The sequence below is a fragment of the Oncorhynchus mykiss genome, chromosome 1 (genome assembly GCF_057628025.1).
Source record: "Oncorhynchus mykiss isolate SJ-2025 chromosome 1, ASM5762802v1, whole genome shotgun sequence".
NCBI lineage: Eukaryota > Metazoa > Chordata > Actinopteri > Salmoniformes > Salmonidae > Oncorhynchus > Oncorhynchus mykiss.
Window position 1 is genome coordinate 72943582 of NC_143022.1, and position 18203 is coordinate 72961784.

At 45.1% G+C, this 18203-nt stretch overlaps 1 protein-coding gene across 20 annotated transcripts in view; it reads left to right on the forward strand.

The window, feature by feature from the left end:
- The window catches only part of ltbp1 (latent transforming growth factor beta binding protein 1), a 132363-nt gene that overhangs the window by 20159 nt on the left and 94001 nt on the right, over positions 1-18203 (forward strand). For all 20 annotated transcript variants that reach the window (XM_021610250.3, XM_090239211.1, XM_021610266.3 and 17 more), the window contains 2 exons: positions 11334-11458; positions 17963-18130. In XM_021610250.3, the coding sequence (XP_021465925.3) occupies positions 11334-11458; positions 17963-18130 (293 nt within the window). The remainder of the gene's footprint in view (positions 1-11333; positions 11459-17962; positions 18131-18203) is intronic.

Consider the following 18203-nt stretch of genomic DNA (forward strand, 5'->3'; position numbering starts at 1 on the left):
CCACAGAGTGGGTCCATGCAATTTATGTGACTTGTTAAGCACATTTTTACTCCTGAACTTATTTAGGCTTGCCCTAACAAACGGGTTGAATACTTATTCACTCAAGACATTTCAGCTTTTCATTTTTTTATTAATTTGTTAAAAATTCGAAAAACTTAATTCCACTTTGAAATTATGGGGTATTGTGTGTAGGCAAGTGACAAAACATCTCAATTTAATCCATTTTAAGTTTAGGCTGTAACACAAGTAAATGTGGAAAAGGTCAAGGGGTGTGAATACTTTATGAATGCACACTTTATAGTAGTGTGATACATGTGGTGTCTACCTGGTGTGTCAGCCCTCATGTCCCCATCAAGTGTCATAGAAGCTTGCTTTGAAGCCAGCTGAATGAGGGCCCTCTAGTCAGTCTTCAACTACCAATAGATGGTAAGATTTAGCAGTTCACTGAAATGGTCGTAGTGTGCATATAGTCTTCACTTGCAGCCCTGAGATGAACTGGAAAAAGGCAGGCCATCAGAAACCAATGAAATCTAATTTGCATAAACACCAAGTTGGATACTGGTAAGTGAGTAAATATGTGCTTTATTGAATTTGACAAAGGATCCATCACTGAATGCTGTGGCTGCTGACACGCACAATGAGTAAGGTGCCTACGATGGGTTTATCAAGGCTACAGGTGGGGGAGCACACAGGTCAGGAACGGAATAACTGCAGGAGACCAGAGTTCATAGATTATGTACTTAGTAGCCAAGTGCAAAGGAAACCAAAGCAAATTACTACATGAAGCCAAAGATTTTTTATAATTGTTTTGTTGTAGGTGCAGGTCTACTACACATGTGAAACGACATCATGACACTACAGGTAAATGGGGTTAGTTAGCATAATCTTTTGACAATGGGTCTTGTATTTAGTACATGCCAGACAAACCTTGCAGGTCGTTGTATGTGTATAGCTAGCTACCTAGCTTGCTAGCCCATTTGCGAGACAATGTCATTTTGCATTGTCACATAAGGATGGTCTGCAATTATGCAGGAATTTTGCAATCGCATACCCATTATCTTTTTATTTTTTTATTTAACCTTTATTTAACTAGTCAAGTCAGTTAAGAACAATTTCTTATTTACAATGATGGCCTACCAGAAGGGAAAAGGCCTCCTGTGGGGACGGGGGCTGGGATTAAAAATAAAAAATATAGGAGAAAACACACATCACGACAAGAGAGACAACACAACACTACATAAAGAGAGACCTAAGACAACAACATAGCATGGCAGCAACACATGACAACACAGCATGGTAGCAACACAACATGACAACAACATGGTAGCAACACAACATGGCAGCAGCACAAAATTATTGGGTATAGACATCAGCACAAAGGGCAAGGAGACAACAATACATCATGCAAAGCAGCCACAACTGCCAGTAAGAGTGTCCTTGATTGAGTCTTCGAATGAAGAGATTGAGATTTAACTGTCCAGTTTGAGTGTTTGTTGCACCTCGTTCCAGTCGCTAGTTGCAACAAACTGAAAAGACGAGCGACCCAGGGATGTGCGTGCTTTGGGGACCTTTAACAGAATATGACTGTTAGAATGGGTGTTGTATGTGGAGGATGAGGGCTGCAGTAGATATCTCAGATAAGGGGGAGTAAGCATCAACCAGTGGGTCTTGCGATGGGTAAACAGAGATGACCAGTTTACAGAGGAGTATAGAGTACAGTGATGTGTCCTATAAGGAGCATTGGTGGCAAATCTGATGGCCGAATGATAAAGAACATCTAGCCGCTCGAGAGCACCCTTACCTGCCGATCTTTAAATTATGTTTCCGTAATCTAGGATGGGTAGGATCTGAATCAGGGTTAGTTTGGCAGCTGGGGTGAAAGAGGAGCGATTACGATAGAAGAAACCAAGTCTAGATTTAACTTTAGCCTGCAGCTTTGATATGTGCTGAGAGAAGGACAGTGTACCGTCTAGTCATACTCCCAAGTACTCCCAAGCTCTAAACCCTCACCTGTAGGGAGAGGGGCATTCTTCTTACCAAACCACATGACCATTGTTTTGGAGGTGTTCAGAACAAGGTTAAGGGCATAGAGCTTGTTGGACACCAAGAAAGCTTTGTTGTAGAGCGTTTAACAACAAAAAACAGGGCGGGGCCAGCTGAGTATAAGACTATAATCTGCATATAAATGGATGAGAGAGCTTCCTATTGCCTGATCTATGTTGTTGATGTAAATTGAGAAGAGCGTGGGGCCTAGGATCGAGCCTTGGGGTATAACCTTGGTGACAGGAGATGTTCTTTATACACTGCACTCTCTGAGAGAGGTAGTTAGCAAACCAGGCCAAAGACCCCTCAGAGACACCAATACTCCTTAGCCGGCCCACAAGAATGGAGTGGTCTACCATATCAAAAGCTTTGGCCAAGTCAATAAAAATAGCAGCACAACATTGCTTAGAATAAAGGGCAATGGTGACATCATTGAGGAGCTTTGAGGTTGCAGTGATACATCCATAACCTGAGCAGAAACCAGAGAGAATACTATAGACATCAAGAAAACCAGTCAGTTGATTATTGAAACGTTTTCCCAACACTTTTGATAAACTTGGCAACATAGAAATAGGCCTTTAGCAGTTAGGATCAGCTTGATCTTCCCCCTTTAAATAAAGGACGTACCGACAGTTTAAAAAGGTCAGAGATGGGCTTGGCGATTATAGGGGCAGCAACCTTAAAGAAGAAAAGGTCTAAACCATCTGAACCAGATGTTTTTTGGGGTCAAGTTTAAGGAGCTCCTTTAGCACCTCGGACTCCGTGACCGCCTGCAGGGAGAAACTTTGTAGTGGGGCAGAGGGAAAAAGAGGGATGAGCATTTGGCCAAGTCGCATTAGAAGGGGTGGGAGATGAGGAAATGTTGGACTGGCAAGGAGGCATGGCTGAGTCAAATAGGAATCCTGACTTAATGAAGTGGTGATTAAAAAGCTCAGCCATGTGTTTCTTGTCAGTAACAACCACATCAACTTTAAGGGACATGGGCAGCTGTGAGGAGGAAGGTTTATTCTCCAGGTCTTTAACCGTTTTCCAGAACTTCTTGTGGTTAGACCCACAGAGAGAGACCGCTCCTTCAAGTAACTAACTTTGGCCTTCCGGATAGCCTGAGTGCACTTATTTCTCATTTGCCTGAATGAGAGCCAGTCAGCCTGAGTATGCGTGTGCCGAGCCTTTCGCCAAATGCAATTATTGAGGTGGAGTAACTCTGCAAAGTCACGGTCGAACCAGGGGCTGAACCTGTTTTTTATTCTAATTTTCTTTATGGGGGCGTGTGTGTTAAGAATATCACTGAAAATATCAAAAAAGAAGGTCCAAGTGTCTTCAACAGAGTCGAACCAGGGGCCCTCTGTTGAAGACGCTTGGACCTTCTTTTTTGATATTTTCAGTGATATTCTTAACACACACGCCCCCATAAAGAAAATTAGAATAAAAAACAGGTTCAGCCCCTGGTTCGACCGTGACAAGCTGATTCTATACCAATTTACAGAGGTCATGTCGTGAAGGAAGGCTTGCTCATTAAAGTTTTTTAGCAAGTGTCTATGACAAATCAGGACCGGTCGTTTCACTGAGCAGCCATTACGAACACAAGCCGTTAAACAGTGATCACTAAGGTCATTACAGAAAATACTATTATTTGTGAGGATAACATTGAGGACAGTAGCCTTTTCTGGGTGTTTGGAGTCGTGCCTTGTGGGATTGGTAATAATCTGAGAACGATTTAGGGAGTCCCATTGCTTTAGAACTTGGATTGTCATGCCTTGTTTACATATTTGGCTTTTATTAGCGAGCAAAGGCAACTACAGCAAGCCAAGGTATAACCAACTGAAAGACTGCATTCAGCTGTAAAACTAGCTAGCAAACTAAATATCCACAAGTTTTTCGATGACCAGGGCAAAACATTTACACCAAGGCAAACATATTACTCCTCACAACAGCAAGGGTGAGCTATCGTACCTTTCTTTCCGTTCTCAGCATCTGTGATGGTTTCACCCCAATGAAAAGTACTATCAGATCCTTCACTAACGTTAGAGTTGAAGGATTCGTCTACGCGCGGACTTTTTTTTTAGGTCCGACAACTTTCCCAGCCATTCCAATCATCTTCGCTGACGTTATGGACTTGTTGGGAAGATTTTTTTAAATCGCCGGAGGACTTCTTTCAGTTTCTGTAATGACAGCTTCCCAGAGAGTAAGATAAGGACACCAAAATGTCAATAGGTGACTCATGTAGTGGCAAACAGGTACAACCAGTTCAAAAATCACTGGAGTCAGTCTTTAATGGCTCTCTAGTCCCTTCTATTCAAAATGAAATGTGAAATGTATTGTTTTACAGTGTCTGCTATAGTAGTAATATGGCGCCTCTGGAGCAAATTAGGGTTAAGTGCCTTGCACATAAACAGTTTTCTTCACCTTGTCGGCTCGTGTATTTGAACCAGCGACCTTTCGTTTAAAGCTTTAACCGCTAAGCTACCTGCGTACCGTGCCAACAGTAAAATGGCATTGTCACATGACTAATTATTTGGTAGGTAGTTGAAGGTGTTTTTACAGACTTGCTGGATACTGTTTCTAAGTTGGAAGTAATTCATGGAAAATATACTCTTATATATTTTACCAGGTTACTATTTCCAAACTTAAGGTATGCAAAATGATGGTTTTCCCCTGTGTATTTGAATCCTTACAGCCCCAGACACAATGTTTCTGCATATGTTGTCTTCATTGATCATTTTTATGAGGGGAGATGTCTTGAAGCAGTCCTGCACAGGTGCTGAACTCTTTAGGTTCCCTAACTTGTTGGTTTTGTCTTGAAATACAACCCAGTGTCCTTTTTTAAGCTGGAGCTGCAGAAAAATGTATGAGAAGTGAGCCTCCATTTGGGTGGGTTGGCCTGTTTGTCTCCAGACTCCTGTCAGAGGTCCTCAAAACAGCCTCAGTGGTGTTGTGGTAGGCAGTGTAGAGTAAGGGGGAGACACAGGTATCACCTCACCAATCATCGTCGAGAGAGAGCGTAGCTGAGACCAGCAGTCCCCTCAATCAGGGGATAACATGACAAATCTCTGCTTTGATGGATGTTGTCTGCGAGACGCTCATGTTCTGCCAACTGGCCTCAGCACTCGTTCCATACCAGCATTCCTCACTCCTCAAGTCTTCATGTGCAGGAAAACCACATTACCATCAGTCCCTCTCCCTACAGGGAAATAATTTGTCCTGCAAATTGTTTGAAACTGTGATTTGTATCAGGTTTTCAACACCCCAATGTTTTTGATATTGTCTGAAGGCCAAGAATCTCCTCCATGCTCCTTGGGGTTGGTGAAGTTAGTGAGCGGGATCTTTACAAGAACAGTAGCCCATCATTACTTTCGGTACAGTAAGTATGGATTTTATTCATGGTCTCGTACACGGACAACCTTGACTGTTTTATGTTTTCACTATTGTTTTTCTTCTATTTCAGTCCAACTGAAGCTTGGCTAGCTGGCCTAAGTGAGTTATGGTATTGTCAATTAGGAATGATGAAACGGAATCTTTCCACCTGGGGTAGAGCAGGAAGGAGAATTGGTGGGTGGTATGCTGTAGGTCTAAATCGTTCATATGTCCCTTAAAAAGAGGTGCGTTAAGCAACCAATGCGGAAACCATGGACCATCTTTTGAGAATAGGTGGGACTATCAGTTCACAGCTGCTGACTAGGTTTACGGTTAAAGGAGTAGTTCACTATTTTACAACTTGATGTTAGATGGTTCCTAACCTTGAAAGTAGCCTATGGGCCAGAAGAAACTGTGATCAGTTTCCTCCTGGCCCAGTTCAGTTCAGTTTTCTTTAAAGAGCCACTACAAACTACAGCTAAGTTTAGCCACCACCAGCTAAGAGTCAATGGAAGTGAGCATGTTATGAATGTGAGCATGTTTATTTTTTATGGCCAAATCACATTTTAATAACATCAAACCAAATATGAAGTTGATTTGAATTGCTTTCAGGTGATTTTGATATTATTTTTTTGAAACATCACTTCCAAAAAGCTGAACTGTAGATTGTAGTTTATTTTGGCCCATCAACTACTTTTAAGGTGAGGAACCATTTAACATCAAGTTGTAAAATAGTGAACTACTCCTTTAAAGCAGAACAGTTTTATCAAGCTAAATATTTTCTTTATCAAAATATGTTTAGTATGTGTTGAGATCAACTAAGGTGACCTTGTACTGCACCCAATATTTTTAAATTGCATTCTTAAACAATTCCAATTGAATTAATCTAATCCTCACTGTTTTTCTGTGGAGGTAATTGCCATGTTGGAGATGGTTTGGGTAAGAGCTGCACCTTTTGCCAAAGTCAATGGGCCAACTAGGAGCATGTGGAAGAGCTTAACACATAGCTCCCAGTACTTACTGCATGTGTTCCCGTCTCATTTAAATAAGGGGAAAGAAAGCCACTGAGTTTTATTGATGGAGAAATAAAAAATAAAACAGTTTTTTCATCTGTGTTGAGGGTAACCCTGGGATAAGTCTCTCTTGGCCCATCTGGGCCCTGGGTGGCACAGAATCTGGTTGATTGGTGACCTGTAAAATGTCTCTCACAGACAACTTTGATTATTTGGCAAGTGCACATTTACCTCAGTCTGTCCTCTCTCTCCTTCTGAACTCGAATGAAATCAGGGGTGGCAGGTAGCCGAGTGGTTAGAGCGTTGGACTAGTAACCGAAAGGTTGCAAGGTCGAATCCCTGAGCTGACAGGGTAAAAATCAGCCATTCTGCCCCCGAACAAGGCAGTTAACCCACTGTTCCTAGGCCATCATAAAAATAAAATCAACAAAAATCAAACTATAACTATCAACAAGAGGATAAAATACAGGTTGTCCATTCTGAGTGGAGATAGACTCTCCAATGTGTAAATGGGCTCATGTAAATGTGTTTTTATAAAAATGTTGGTGGAAATGATAAAAAGTAGTCCTTGTGCATAGTTGTATTATTTGTTTAACTTTGCAATCGTTGGTTTTTGTTTGACATACAGTGCATTCGGAAAGTATTCAGACCACTTGACTTTTTCCACTTTGTTAATGTTACAGCTTTATTCTAAAATGGATTAAATGTTTCCCCCCCTCACCAATCTACAAACAATGCCCCAAAATGACAAATAAAAAACAGGTTTAGACATTTTCCAAATGTATACATAAAAAAACCTGTGAAATATCGCATTAACGTAAGTATTCAGACCCTTTACACAGTACTTTGTTGAAGCACCTTTCGCAGTAATTACAGCCTCGAGTCTTCTTGGGTATGTCGCTACAAGCTTGGCACACCTGTATTTGGAGTTTCTCCCATTCTTCTCTGCAGTTCCTCTCAAGCTCTGTCAGGTTGGATGGGGAGCGTCACTGGACAGCTATTTTCAGGTCTCTCTAGGCCTGTTGCGTCAACCGTATAACCGCCACACCGGCGGTCACGAGTCATGAAGGCAGTCAAATTCCACGTGACCGTTTAGTCACGCTAATTAGGCTTCTCCAAACTGATGCTGCTGATGGTCATTAGTAGCCTACCAAACTTGCTAACTGCCTTGTACTCAGCACTCTATTGTCCCCTTCCCCAGTTCTGTAGCTCGACACAATCCTGTCTCGGAGCTCTACGGACAGTTCCTTTGACCTCGTGGCTTGGTTTTTGCACTGTTTTTTGGTTTTTGCACATGCTCTGTCAACTGTGGGACCTTATATAGACAGGTGTGTACCTTTCCAAATCATGTCAAATCAATTGAATTTACCACAGGTGGACTCCAATTAAGTTGTAGAAACATCTCAAGGATGATCAATGGAAACAGGATGCACCTGAGCTCAATTTCGATTCTCATATCAAAGGGCCTGAATACTTATGTAAATTAAGTATTTCTGGGGTTTTTTCAAATCTAAATTTGCTAACATTTATAAAAACCTGTTTTCGCTTTGTCATAATGGGCTATTGTGTATAGAAGATGTGGGAAAAATATTTAGGCTGTGACTTAACAAAATGTGCCAAAAGTCAAGGAGTCTGAATACTTTGAGTCTGTCAGTCAGTGGTGAAAAAAAAATTGGGTGGGTCAATTTTGTCGCTGGTTGTGTCGAAAAAGTAGTGCTCCCTATACTTTTAATGTGTTTTTCTGCAAAAGGTGAGTAAACTGTTGTGCAAAGAAAAAGTGGGTAAACTGTGTTTACTTGCGTTTACACTCCCACCACTCCACTGGTGCCGTTTGAGGGTTGGTGTGGCAATGTTCCCTCTAAAAAAGGGGAGCATTACTGTCACCTTTTAGTCTGCTCTCCAAGCAGGGCTTTGATGTGACCAGGGGGCTGGAATATGTTTCTCCTTTGTTCAAACACATTACATCAGACAGGCATTTGAGCATGGCAAACGCTGCAGATTAGATCGCCATTTGGAAAGAGAGACAGAAGAGAAAGACAACTGAGGACTGTTGTGAAATACTCCCTCTCTCTCTCAATTCAATTTAGTTTTGCTCCTACGTAAAACCAACCTTATCCTAGCTAATCCACATAGACACAGTTGTAAGCATACCACATAATGTGTGTATATATAGGCCTACAATTATGTTATATAAAGGGAGGTATGTACTGTATGAGCATAAAAGTGTTTGATTTTCTGCCCCCAAGGGGCCATAAAGGAATGTCAGCTACTGGAATTACAGCCAATCAAACGCCATCACATAGAAACCCATAAACAGTGAATAACAGAACAAAATCAAATCAAAGTTTATTGGTCGCATACACAAACTTGCAGGTGCAGCGAAATCCTTGTGTTTCTAGCTCCAACAGTGCAGCAATAAAAAAAACAATTCACACATAATCCATGAAAATACAAAAGTTATATAGGATGATCAATGACTAGAACACAATATAGACAGTACCAGTCAAAAGTTTGGACACACCTACTCATTCAAGGGTTTTTCATTATTTTTACTATTTTCTACATTGTAGAATAATAGTGAAGACGACATCAAAACTATGAATGCTCAAAACTATGAATACCTTATGGTTACTACATGATTCCATAAGCGTTATTTCATCGTTTTGATGTCTTCACTATCATTCTACAATGTAGAAAATAGTAAAAATAAAGAAAAACCCTGGAATGAGTAGGTGTATCCAAACTTTTGACTGGTACTGTACATGTAAAGTGCTTGAAACAGTATGCAAACATTATTAAATTGACCAGTGTTCAATGACTCTACGTACATAGGGCTGCCGTCTCTAAGTTGGAGGGTAGAGTACCGGGTGGTAGCCAGCTAAAACAGTGGCTGAGGTTCAGGGCAGGGTACTGGGCGGAGGACGGCTAGTGCCGACTGTTTAACAGTCTGATGGCCTATCTTGGTCCCAACTTTGATGTACCTGTACTATCTCCATGAATGGGTGGTGGATGAAAGCAGGCACATGAGAAGCCGTGCCAAGTGTCAGTGCAGCTGTGTTCAACCCTTGATGCCCCAACCCCCCGCCACCACACTCTGCCCCTTAGGATAAAACAAGATGTAATCCGTTCAGATTCCTTGAAGTCTCAGTGTTTGACAGTGTGTGTGAGTGAGAGGGAGGAATGAAGATGAAAGGGAGGAGTCAGCTGTGGAAACAGACTCACGTGAGATGAGATGGTCACATCGGGGTTGACCGTCAAGTTCAAGCCCACAGCCGCGGGTGGCCTGGAGAGACAACTTCACTGTGTGTCTGTCTGTCTCTGTTTGTCTGTCTGTCTGTGTGTGTGTGTCTGTTTGTGTGTTGCTGGGACTTGAATTTGGGACAGGAGGGCATCATACAAGTCTGTCACAGGTGTGTTTATTTTATGTTAGATGTGAACACACTTATTGCAGTAGCTTGACGAAGGCTTCTAGCTAGTTGTTGTTGAGATGAAATGTTCATTAAATACATGGCTTTTTATGGGAACAGGGACTTGACTGCGCCTCTGCTAGTTGATCAGCTATTTATTGGCCAGCGCACTGTCTCCTGTAGGCATGTGAAGATGGTTCAGACTTCTGATAAGTTAGTACGTCTCCAATGTTTTGTCTCTTTATCCTCCCCCTTTACTACCTGTTAGAAACGGCTCTCAACACCACCCATGTTGTTGTGCTCTTTTTTCTCCTGACAAAAAAAGAATAGTGTTTTTGTCCTTTGACCTCTGTTTCCATGACCCAGACCAGTCTGAGTGGTTTTAGTGCGGCGGCTGACAATTTGATACGGTTATGCTGTAAAGGACAAACAACTTTACTACTGCCGTCTCTGGCGATATTGCTCAGCACCAGATGACCAGATTTCTCTTCCTCTTGTGTAAACCAGTCACATTTCATTTGAGCTGAGGGACGTTTTACAGAGTGGTTAGGAGTAGAGAGGCTTTGCACGGCTGTGTTTGGATCGTTTGGTCCTACTTCAATCCGATGTTATCCTCACCCTCGTCGTCTTGCCCACTCACCCCCCACTCTGCTCTCCATACCCCCCTGTTGTTTTTTCACTCTGTGTGTCATGTTTGACTGGGTCTTGTCAGGGGGTCTACAGGGCGGTCTCATTGTTTTTGACCAGCTTCCACCCCCCCCCCCCCCCCCCCCCCCCCAGTGTTGGGGACGTGTCTGGGTTTCCTCACCCGTCTCACCAGGAGAGATTAGGTTCATCCTCTGGGCTTCTGGGAAGTGCTTTTGTCTCCTGTCCCTCTGAGTGGGAGGATATGAGATGACTGCCGACGTGATTTAAGCCCCCCCATCATCTTCACCTAGGAGGTGTGGGCCTTGGGAATGATCATGAATGTCAAAGTGTTCATACAGTCATCAAGTACAGCTCTCTGCAGAATATTTATTTCACCCTTTACTTTGGTTTCTGTTGCAGATTTAACCCTATGATTGTATGGTACACGTTTCAGAACTCACTACATAGATGAAATTGTTATTTAATTATAATTTTTTTACCCTGCTTTCTCTCCCCAATTTTGTGGTATCCAATTGGTAGTAGTTACTGTCTTGTCTCATCGCTGCAACTCCCGTACGGACTCGGGAGAGGCGAAGGTCGAGAGTCATGCGTCCTCCGAAACACCACCCAACCAAGCCGCACTGCTTCTTGGCACAATGCACTTCCAAACCCGGAAGCCAGCCGCACCAATGTGTCGGAGGAAACACCATACACCTAGTGACCTGGTCAGCCACGAGTCGCTGGTGCGCGATGAGACAAGGATATCCCTACCGGCCAAACCCTCCCTAACCCGGACGACGCTGGGCCGGCTGCGACAGAGCCTGGGCTCGAACCCAGAAATGAAATGGTTCTTTACCGTGTTTGACTGTGTTTTTTTTCTCCCTTCCAGAAGCCGACCTGGTAGCCAGCAGTTTGTTCTGAAGCCCAAGTACTACACCACACACTCCCAGACTCGCGTCCAACACCAGCCTGACAGACCCATTCCCCTGTCGGTGGAACACAACCCCATCCATGGTGGGTAGCCCACCTCCTTTATCCTATCCTCTTACTGTATTAACTCCTCCTAAGCTCCATAGGAACACGTTCCTCCCTTTAGGAAGGTTCGCTACTGGACTGACAGTTGGCTTTATTTCAACTCTACCCACAGATATTAACATCACATGAAATCAAAGCCTTTGGAGGCTTGGATTTGTATCTGAAACACCCGGTGATTTAATGTTCTTAACTGACTTGCCTAGTTAAATAAAGGTTCCATTTAAATAATGTGCCAAGAGAGGCTGAAAAACAGTCGTCTTAACTCACAGGGAACAACTATGTTGTCCCAAACCTCTGCTGTCAAATCAGCTTGTATTTACTAAGTAATGATTTTGTGTCTGAGGCCTTTCCAGCACTTTGCCAGCCATTGATTCTGTGGTGGTAAGCAAAGTCCTCAAACACATTAAATATGTTGTTTCACAAATGAATTCGATTTATTAATACAAGTGTCATCGGCTCGGTATTAAGATTTCTGAGCTCTCCCAGGCACGCCATTTCTCCCAGGCACGGCTTTGCTGGCATGGGGCAGACGGGGGACGACTGAACCCGGGGTTTGGAAAGTTCTGTGACAGGGTGACAGTCTCTCTCTACTTTCTCTACTCATTGAGTGAACCGCACGACATCAGCTAGTGTCAGCAGATCCAGCTGAGCCAATTACACTGGTCTGTTTGTTATTTCATGGCTGGTGATTGATCGGGTCGACTATTAATCACTGCCAAATGGACACGGTAGCAGCGCTTTAGTTAGGTCAGCCTGTCATTATTTTTGCATGGGGTTTGGGCTGCGCCCATTTCTCACGTTACGGGAGCCAATGCGATTCCAGCACTGTGCAGTGGCCTGCTCTCCCACTGTGGAATAGGTTCCTGCTGTACTCCGTGTCAACAGTCATATAACAACACACACGGCCTAATTGGGTCACTGATGCTATCCCAATCACTGTGTGGAAGGTGCATTCAAGTTTATATTGTCCCCCACAATGAAAACGGAAGGGAGGACTATGGATATCTCAGACAGCAATGGCCCGATTTCTGACGAAATGTGGGTGAATAATGAGTCATGCCATAGAGAACCGCCATTTACAAAATTGGCCCAAGGGGGGCGCTCTAGTAATCACTTGAAACTCCAAACTTTGAACAAGCACATCTCCTGTCCCATTTGAGCTTGAATCGTTGTCACTAATTGGGCCAAGGGCGCGGCGCTGCAGGTTGGTTAAGCCAGATCGGTGATGGTAACTGGAGATGTAGCTTATGGCGAGGAAGAGAACATAAAACGGTATGTTTAGTCCTTCGATGGGTTCTCCACATGAACATCTGTCACATTGTCAGCTGCCTCTAGTCAGATAAGTCACCGAATGTTAAATAGATGATCTCGCTCAATGGATAAAAAGCAGCAATTGTTCCTTATGGGTATACACAGTACACAGACACATCTACTGTAATGCTGTACGGGTGTAGGGAATGCAGAGCTTGAAGTTGGGCAGCAATTGGATTGTTCAAATTGCAGCCCCAGCGGTAATGGCATAAAGAGTTAAGCGTTGCCTGCTGCTCGGCGCTGTCTAAAAGGAATTATTAGCCTCCTTTTCAGAGGGCAATTTCAGATAAAGGCAGGGAGTGGGAGAGAAAATGAAATGACAGAGCGAGACGATAGACTGTCACACAACGGAGAACCCCCTCAATTGCTGAAACAACAAGTGCCACAGATGTGAGAGGCCATCTGAGCTGTTGAATACCTGTTATCTGCTGCTCTTAATGCTCCCCTACTGAATGGCCTCGCGGCCCTCACCATGGAGGATGCATTATCTTCCATTTAACACTTTACAATGGGGCCGAGCAGTTAAATCATTTTGAAAGTGAGACCCATGAATAGTACATGGCGTGATGACTACCCTTCTCATGGTATGTATTTAAAGTAACTGTCCAGTGAAAATCTCACTTTTAAAAGTAAATATTCTGTTAACTCGTACCCAAATAATGTTGTTGACTCATCCTATTCTCGTACCCTTCAAAACCCGCACCATAAAATTGTATATATCATTTTTTATTTTATTTTATAAAATGCTTAGTGTTTCCTCAAATACAATGATGCCATCTCCCTGAGGAGGATGAGTTGGCCAATCAGTGGTCTAGAGGAGGATGAACTGGCCTGGCCAATCAGTGGTCTACTTGCATGAATATTTATATTTTTTCTTTTACCCCTTTTTCTCCCTAATTTCATGGTATCCAATTGTTTTTTAGTAGCTACTATCTTGTCTCATCGCTACAACTCCCGTACGGGCTCGGGAGAGACGAAGGTTGAAAGTCATGCGTCCTCCCTAACACAGCGCCCTCCAACCCGGAAGCCAGCCGCACCTATGTTTCAGACGAAACACCGTGCACCTTGCAACGTTGGTTAGCGCGCGCTGCACCCGGCCCGCCACAGGAGTTTGCGTACGCCCACACCATTCCAACACAAAAAGATGCTTTTTAGCATACTTCATTAACATTTTTTGGAAGGAAAACTATTTCACTTATATTGTAAGTAATTATAGGTCATATTTCATGTAAACACTGGGCAGTTACTTTAATGTTATGCATCTGATATGCTGTACACCTGAAGTTATACTCTACTGTGTTGGGAGAAGATATAAATATTTTTACCTCCTGTTAAACTTCCCAGTGGGCGTCTGCTTAGGTAAATAAGGTTAGATGAACTTGCTGACCTGAAAGTGAATGGCTCCCATGTCTGTCTGAGCAGACAGTCTCTGTGCTATTAATGGAGAAGTCTGTAGACACAACAGACTCTGTGGGTCTCTGTGAGTCTGTCTGCGTTTTCCTCCCACTCCCCTCTGGGGCCCTGTGGCTGCAGTCCTCAGGCAGCCCCAGCCTGGCCACACAGCTACAAATAACCCCAGTCCACGTTGATTTAACTCCAGTGTGGGACCACCAGCGATATGGCCAGACATCAGAGAGATAGAGACGGAGAGGAGGGAGGGAAGACCGAAAGAGAGAAGGGACGATAGGGAAGATGCATTCCTTTTTATGACCTCTACTGTATATGTACAAGGGCACAATAGAACCCCATCTGTCTTCTGCCCATTTAAAAAAAAGAGTCAAGGCACAAAAAGCTTTTCTCCATATTGCGAAACACTTACCCGTAGATACCCATGTCACAGTGAATGGCCTTTCAGGCCTTCGGCTCCAAATTAGTAGGGACGTCACTGTTGGTTTTAGCCCAGTATGCGGTGGTGTCGGTGTGCTGCCTGCCTGCTTGAGTAGCAGACAGGGGAGAATGTTTGTGCTCCTAAATCGCCCACAGCCTTCCTGTCAGCCCTGTCCCACGCGACAGACAGCCTGTCAGCAGCTAGCTATGGTGCCGTGTCTGGGAAAGCCATTCTTCCCGTCTGTCCCTCAGCTCTACCACACAGACAGACAAACTAGATTCCCGCTCTGTGCTGTATACCATCGCGCTGGAAGGCTACACTTGGTCTCGGAGACTGCTGTCCCCCCCCCCCCCATACGGGGACACATTGGTTCACCAGGGGGGCTCAAAAGAAGACTCTCTTTTCCCTTGGGGACTCGCTCTCTCCATACCCCCCTCCCCATCCCTCCATTCTAGCCCCCCTGTGTGTTCCCCGCTAAATGATGTCTGTGTTCTCTCTAAGGCGCCCCTCCAGCTTCTCTCTCCATATGCTCCACAGAGCTGGGGACGTCTGCCGTGCCGTGCGAAGGACCCGCTTGCACACATTTGGAGGCAGAGTAGGGATGCAGGGAGGGCTGCTGGGGGTTTGAAGGCGGACATGTTTCATCACTGCTGTGGCCAGGGACTCTGTGCTCCGAGCCATGTGAGAGTGGTTAAGGCTTGTGTTGAACATAGTGCAGGGGAAGAGCTGTCAGACAGCAGGCACAGAGCCCTCTATAGATCTCTATGTGCTGGGGAATGTGATGTGTTTCCAAGGCCTCTCCTGTCCATACATCTCCATACCCCCTGGCAGTGGTGATACCCATGCCTTCACTGAATGAAAGTGCTTGTGGTGGTAGCATAAGCACCCAGAATCCCCAGAGCGTAAAGAGCCACAAACTACTGGGAGGTAATGGCCGAATGAAGCCCAGCCCCCAGGGAGAAGCCAGAACGCTTGAGATGAGATGAGGTGATGGATTGAAACCGCCATAATACGGCGAATGCCAGAGTGCAGAGAGACTGAACTGAGTGAGAGGTGATGTCTGAAAAGTGACACGCCACTGGCTGAACTCTGGGTAGTCTGGCGCGATGGATGGTGCAGTGTAGCAGACTCAGAAAGCCCTGGTGTGACATGGGGGATTATACTGCAGGTAAAGAATGCAGGACCTTTCGGCAGGCAGCAGCAGTTTGATGGAGAGGTTGATGGTTTGTGTGTGGATCCCTACCAGGAGCCAGAGGCTGAGCCTGATATGTCTACAGGGTCTTAAAGGAGCAGAGCAGGTTGTTAAAGCCCCCCCCCCCCCCCCCCCCCCCGTCAGCTCTCCCATGCCAGACTCTGTCAGAGCAATACTCATTCCTACATGGAAATGACCGGCAAAATAGACTTTCTAAACTCTTTTAAATACTATGTCTACTATGTATATATGGTACAATTGGCTCACATTTAAAACCAGCTGTCTATTAGTCTTTGGCTTTTGACTACATCATATTAATTCCACTTTTATATCGACCTATTTTCTTCACCTTATAGCAAATATTAAGGCAGCCCAAAGCCTCTAATTCAGTGGTTTTGCCTGCTCTCTGGTTTAGAGAAAAAGCCCTCTCTCCCTTTGGCAATGCTCCCTGCATCTCTGCTCTGTCTGGTGTGAACAGCTGACAGCCGCAGACGAAACGTTGAGCTCAGGAGTCTGGGGTTTGGGGGAAGTTTGGAACGGCGGGGGGGTTGCCAAGAAGTAAAGAGGAGACGTAGAGAGAGACGTTGGTGCAGGGAAAAGTAAGAAGTGAAAGGAAGAAAACAGGAAGGGAAGCTGTGGAACTTTCTATAGAGACTTGTGTCACTGGATGCAGAAAAGTAGAAAGGGTCAAGTTGGAGGATAGTCTGGGAAGGGATGCGGTTGACCCTGGACAGATGTTTGTGGTCAATACTCTTCTCTCTGTCTCACTAGTCTCTCTCTCTCTTTCTCTGTGTCTGTCTGTCTCTGTGCCTGTCTGTGCCTGTCTGTGCCTGTCTGTCTCTGTGCCTGTCTGTCTCTGTGCCTGTCTGTGCCTGTCTGTCTCTGTGCCAGTCTGTCTCTGTGCCTGTCTGTCTCTGTGCCTGTCTGTGCCTGTCTGTCTCTGTGCCTGTCTGTCTCTGTGCCTGTCTGTCTCTGTGCCTGTCTGTGCCTGTCTGTCTCTGTGCCTGTCTGTCTCTGTGCCTGTTTGTCTCTGTGCCTGTCTGTGCCTGTCTGTCTCTGTGCCTGTCTGTCTCTGTGCCTGTTTGTCTCTGTGCCTGTCTGTCTCTGTGCCTGTCTGTCTCTGTGCCTGTCTGTCTCTGTGCCTGTCTGTCTCTGTGCCTGTCTGTCTCTGTGCCTGTCTGTCTCTGTGCCTGTTTGTCTCTGTGCCTGTCTGTGCCTGTCTGTCTCTGTGCCTGTCTGTCTCTGTGTCTGAATGTCTCTGTGCCTGTCTGTCTCTGTGCCTGTCTGTGCCTGTCTGTCTCTGTGCCTGTCTGTCTCTGTGCCTGTCTGTGCCTGTCTGTCTCTGTGCCTGTCTGTCTCTGTGTCTGAATGTCTCTGTGCCTGTATGTGCCTGTCTGTCTCTGTGCCTGTCTGTCTCTGTGCCTGTCTGTGCCTGTCTGTCTGTTTCATATGAGGGCTGGGTTTGGTGTTGAGGGAGGGGAGAGGATAGGCGAATGGGCGGGCGGACAGGCGGGTAGACTCGTATTCTCTCAGTAACGTGGGCAGGCGTGACTGCATCCTAAAGTGAGAGAGAGATGATCTCAGGAGGACACACAGCAAAGCATTTTGGGAGGGCTTTCTTTCAAATAGAGGTGCCAAAGTCCTTGAAAATGTGCTAGGTGGGAGACAGGAGGGAAAGGGAGGGAGAAAGTGAGAGAGAGAAAGGGGGATGAGCAGAGAAGCCAGGGCCGACTAGGCTGCCATGCCCACTCTATCCGTCTTGGAATAAAGCATGGCATCTGCCAATACCCACCTCTCAGGGAACTTGACTTTTGATGAAGAATTGGATCCCAGAGTTTTGTTGGCTGAACTCTCTCCCTCCGTTTTTTCTCTTCCCCTCCTCATGTTTCAGAGACGCCACCGGATTTAGGAGCAGTTGGAGAGAGAGAGGGAATGAAAGAGAAAGAGAGAGGGGGAAAAAGAGACAACTGTAGTATATGTGAAAAGAGGACAACAGTCGTTTCAGTTGTTGTTTTGACTGAAACTATTTGTTGGTGATTGTTCGTGACAGGCAGACAAGGGGATACTAACTAACCAATGGACACGAGACTGACAAGACTCTCCCTTCTCTCCCTCTTCTTTCTGCTGGTGTGCTGTGCATCCCGGCTGGCAGTGGGGAACCACACAGGCCGGATCAAGGTGGTCTTCACACCCACCATCTGCAAGGTGACCTGCACGGGGGGCCGGTGCCAGAACAACTGTGAGCTGGGCAACACCACCACCATCGTCAGTGAGAATGGCCATGCCGCAGACACCCTCACCGCCCCCAACTTCAGAGTAGGTGAGTGATCTCCGGTTCACCTTATCACCCCTGACCGTCTGTTTCCGTCCTGTGCTCATCCGATGTGGTTGCT